The 4,140-nt window shown below is 40.6% G+C and overlaps 1 protein-coding gene across 1 annotated transcript in view; it reads left to right on the plus strand.

Annotated features, from left to right (window-relative positions):
• The window catches only part of stx8 (syntaxin 8), a 45,739-nt gene that overhangs the window by 4,435 nt on the left and 37,164 nt on the right, over positions 1-4,140 (plus strand). The window contains exons 5-6 of the mRNA XM_032534139.1: positions 417-550; positions 2,149-2,241. Of these exons, the coding sequence (XP_032390030.1) occupies positions 417-550; positions 2,149-2,241 (227 nt within the window). The remainder of the gene's footprint in view (positions 1-416; positions 551-2,148; positions 2,242-4,140) is intronic.

Consider the following 4,140-nt stretch of genomic DNA (forward strand, 5'->3'; position numbering starts at 1 on the left):
AAAGGGTAAATACTTTTTTTCTGTAAAGCATTTTCTTGTCATAAATGTTCAAAAGAGTAGAGTACTGAAAATGAAACATGCCTTGTACAGATGTTTTAGTGTTAAGAGTTGAACAGATGTGCATTGTACTCCTATCCTAAGCAGGCATATTGTGTTTACTTATATAGCAAAAAGTCACTGATGTATGATGAGTGTTTTAGACTTGTGTGCTGGAAAAGTGATTGACTGACAAAAAGGGTACTTTTGCCATCTATTTTCAGTTGTAGTGCACTCCTAGGTGATTTGTCTTTGTTACTTTAACAGCTGCTGCTCTGCTTTTGGCTAGGAACAGTAATTTCATGGTCTCTTAAAACATTTTATTTAAGCTGCTGAAAACCATTTTGGAAACTAATTATTATTATGATGGTGTTTCACAGGTCGACGTTGATGGGAGCAGGGGCAGGAACTAGTGGAGGTGTTGTCGCCAACCCCTGGCTGATCAACGAATCAGAGGAGACCTCAGGGCTGACCTTCGGAGAGATCAAACAGCAGCAACAACGAGTCATCGAAGGTAATTACACATGATTGAATAAATGGTAAATGGACTGCACTTGTATATATCGCCTTTACTACCTAGGGTTAACGGACTGAGAGATTTACAATTTGCAAGGCAAATTGACACACACACACACACACACACACACACACATTGATGATGTGGACACTTTCATGTGAAGACAGGAGGAGCCGGGGATCGAACCCCCAACCCTGCTAGAACTGCCCCAAATAAAACTATTCCAGTCAAGTTACATAGCGTGATCAAGCAAACATTGTTTTCAAGTATCACTAGGATAATAATTGTAACAAATTTTTGCCCTTATTTGTACCTCCAACAAATAAAAGATGGCAGTCCCGTCATAAACACATGTAATGTCTTAATTTGTGTGTAGAAATTATATAAATGATCTCCTGTTTGTCTGGTGCACATAAGAAGGCTTTTCCTGTAAAACATAGTAAATAAAGGAAGTTGAAAAAGACAGGGGTATTCTAGACCAGGGGTCTTAAGGACCCCTTCACTGAGAGAGAGACTGATCATGCTGTATCTGTGGTTGGCTATCTTAGTGACTACCTTACCCATAGGCCAGGCCAGTAAGCCTATCACCAACGTGTTGTTTTTTCACAAAGAGGCTGATTTATTTTTACTAATAATATGTTCAAATAATGTTAATATATATTAATGACATTTTCGTTTTTGAAAGATCTTTTAAAACAACAATAAGTTTGTGGCACCCCCTGCTGTAACTCTGAGGACCCCCTGTTGAAGTTCTTTGTTCTAGACACAATGTGATATGTAATAAACTAGCTTTGGCTCTGCTGGTTTATGCTAAAATATAATAATTCACATCTAGAACACATAAAGAAAGCTCACGCCTGCTTTTTTTCTGTTTCCTGAATGGCTCTGACATGACAAGAACACCCAGACATTAGTTCACCTGGCTCCAAGTGACACTTGTTTGCTACGTCTCCTCTGACTCTGGTTATTGTCAATGCGGGATCACAGATTCCTCTTAAGACAGTGAAACCAAACCACATTTCTAGTCCCCTGTGGGATTTCTGTTGGAGTTGGGTAATGGTGAGCGCTGAACCTGCGGTCATAAAAAAATTCCTGTGGTAGAGAGTGTGTCAAACTTGTAAACCTACAGAGGCCAAGTCTTTTCTTTTCTCTCTTTTTTTTCCTTTCAGTTTCACTGTTTTTGCTCTCCACCTTGGCCTGCTACAGTTATAATAACAGGAGTATGGCTGAGTGGGGTAAAGTACTGAGTGACTCAGATGTGGCACTGTGAGCTGAGCTGGACCCCAACAGCCAGTCATTACTATTTCCTAAATAGTTGCCTTATTACATCACAAGTGCAGTATACTGTAATTGTTCCCTTCTTATAATTGGCATTTTTAAATGGTACTGCACCGTTATTTTATTGTTTGTCCTACCCCACTGTGAAATTTGACATTGCATTGATTTTATTTTTTGCAATTTGAATTTTTCTTGTGTCTTTTTCTCTGTATTGTTGTCTGGCATTGCATAATCTTAATGTCCATACTGTTTGTCTCTTTCTTTGTCTCGTGTTCAAGTGTATACAAGTTTAAGTTTTCTTTCCCCTCTCTTCACAGCTCAGGATGCAGGCTTGGATGCACTAGCGGCTGTCATCAGCAGACAGAAGATAATGGGCAAGGAGATTGGCAATGAACTGGAGGAACAGAATGGTGAAGTTTACTTTGCATGTGCACCTGTACATATTTGTCAAAAGAAATTCCAGACATGTTGCACTCCGCGGTGTGAAAGCAATCAGACATTCTTGTTCTGCAATGGAACGACTTTCCTCACGTAACTTGCTGGACAGTGATACTCCCTCACACCACTGCAACACTGACGTAGTTAGTATCAAGCACACACACGCCCTCACACTACCATTGTCAGAGTAGCTGACCTCACATTCAGGCCACGACCGTGTCTACCAGCTGAACCTTTGGCATACATCCCACAGAGAATTTTCATGCTGCTTAAATGCACTAAAAAAAACTTAAGAGTTTTGTGTTCTGAAATCAGATCTGCTCAGAGACAATGGTGAGTTATTTCTGGCTATGTTCCTCTCATCAGTTCATAAATAGCTTCCATCACAAGTAGTACACAGGCAGTACATGAGACATAAGACTTTGGGATGATCATCTGTCATCCAGTAAACAATTAGATATTTTAATGCATCGCTCTCAGACTATAGCAGTTAGGAGGCCGAAGCCTGAGAGTGTTGCCTTACCAAGAGGATGTACACATGTATTTCTATTGTTTTTTTTATTTAATCGTGAGTGCTATCTCTGATGTTTACACTGAAAGCGAGCCTAGGTCATGCATTAGTCTGTCAGCTTATTTTCCTTTTCTGAAAATCAGGGAAAGGAACTTCACAGTTTCCAAAATACAGGTGATAAAGCTTAAACCTCAACCGAGGAATTGTTAGACTGCAGTTGTCTCAGGCAGTTATGGTGTGTGTCTACCTCAATGACCAGCTTCTAGTTGGGAAAAGAAGGCGTTGTTCTATCCTGTAATATCCTGACTGAGCAGTTGTACCAAAACAAATCCAGAGGTTGTATAACCAAGTGATATCAGCATGGAAACAAACAATATTCCTTGTTGCAGGGGTGGAATGGCAGATGTTTGCTTGTCACCGATGGTAGAATGGAAGAGAGGAAAGCTGATTGTTTTAGCCCGCTCTCCTGTTACCGTATTGAACTAGATGGATCATTGCTCTAATGCTTCGGCTGGCGTGTTTTTCTTCTCGTTCTTTCAGCTTGATGTCAGTGTTTCCAATAATACGAACCTGAATGGGTGATGAGAGAGCTGTAACTGAGAATTACACCAGTTCCACTCCAAGTAAGCGAGAAGGCAAATGATTTTGGTCATGGAAACAATGGCCTGTCACTTCTCCCGAGTTTAGACCCCACATGACTCTTAAATATAAATTTGATGGGAACACAACTCTGTATTTCTGTAAGGGCCCAAAATATCTATGCCACCTGTGGGTACTGGAATGGGCTCCGTGTGGTGAAATCCAAACCATACTCGTACTACTTTTGTAGAAGCCTGCGCATATTTCCAGCAGTTTTGTTTTTTTAAGTAGGGCATATCTTAGTATTATGATAATTTGATATAATAATACTTAGACATATACACCGCCTACCAGTTATTTCAAAACATTCATGGTGCAACCGGTCCTTGTGTTCATGCAGACGGTTCATAAAGAATAGACATGGTATTTCCTCACGGACCTGTCCGAGCTCTCACAGTCTCTCCCCAATTTACGGCCAAGCTTCAGGTTCATAAGGCCTACTAACACCAGGCAATGATTCACAGGGCCTACAGGGCTCTGGCCTCCCACAGCTTTTCTTTACCACCGTGTGTTTCTTTCCTTTTGTGGGACCTTTGCTGCCCCTTCATCTCTCATCTCCCTCCCTGTTCTCCTTTGCCTCTTTTCAATAGTCCTTTATTTTATAACCTCTTTCCCATTTCCTCCATCTCTTCTGTATCCTCTCATGCTGAGTTATAGGAGATGTCTTTGTTCCTTAGTGTTTCACAGGATGGTGAATAGGGACATATATATATATATATAT

This window comes from Etheostoma spectabile, chromosome 2, assembly GCF_008692095.1.
Source record: "Etheostoma spectabile isolate EspeVRDwgs_2016 chromosome 2, UIUC_Espe_1.0, whole genome shotgun sequence".
NCBI classification, from domain to species: domain Eukaryota; kingdom Metazoa; phylum Chordata; class Actinopteri; order Perciformes; family Percidae; genus Etheostoma; species Etheostoma spectabile.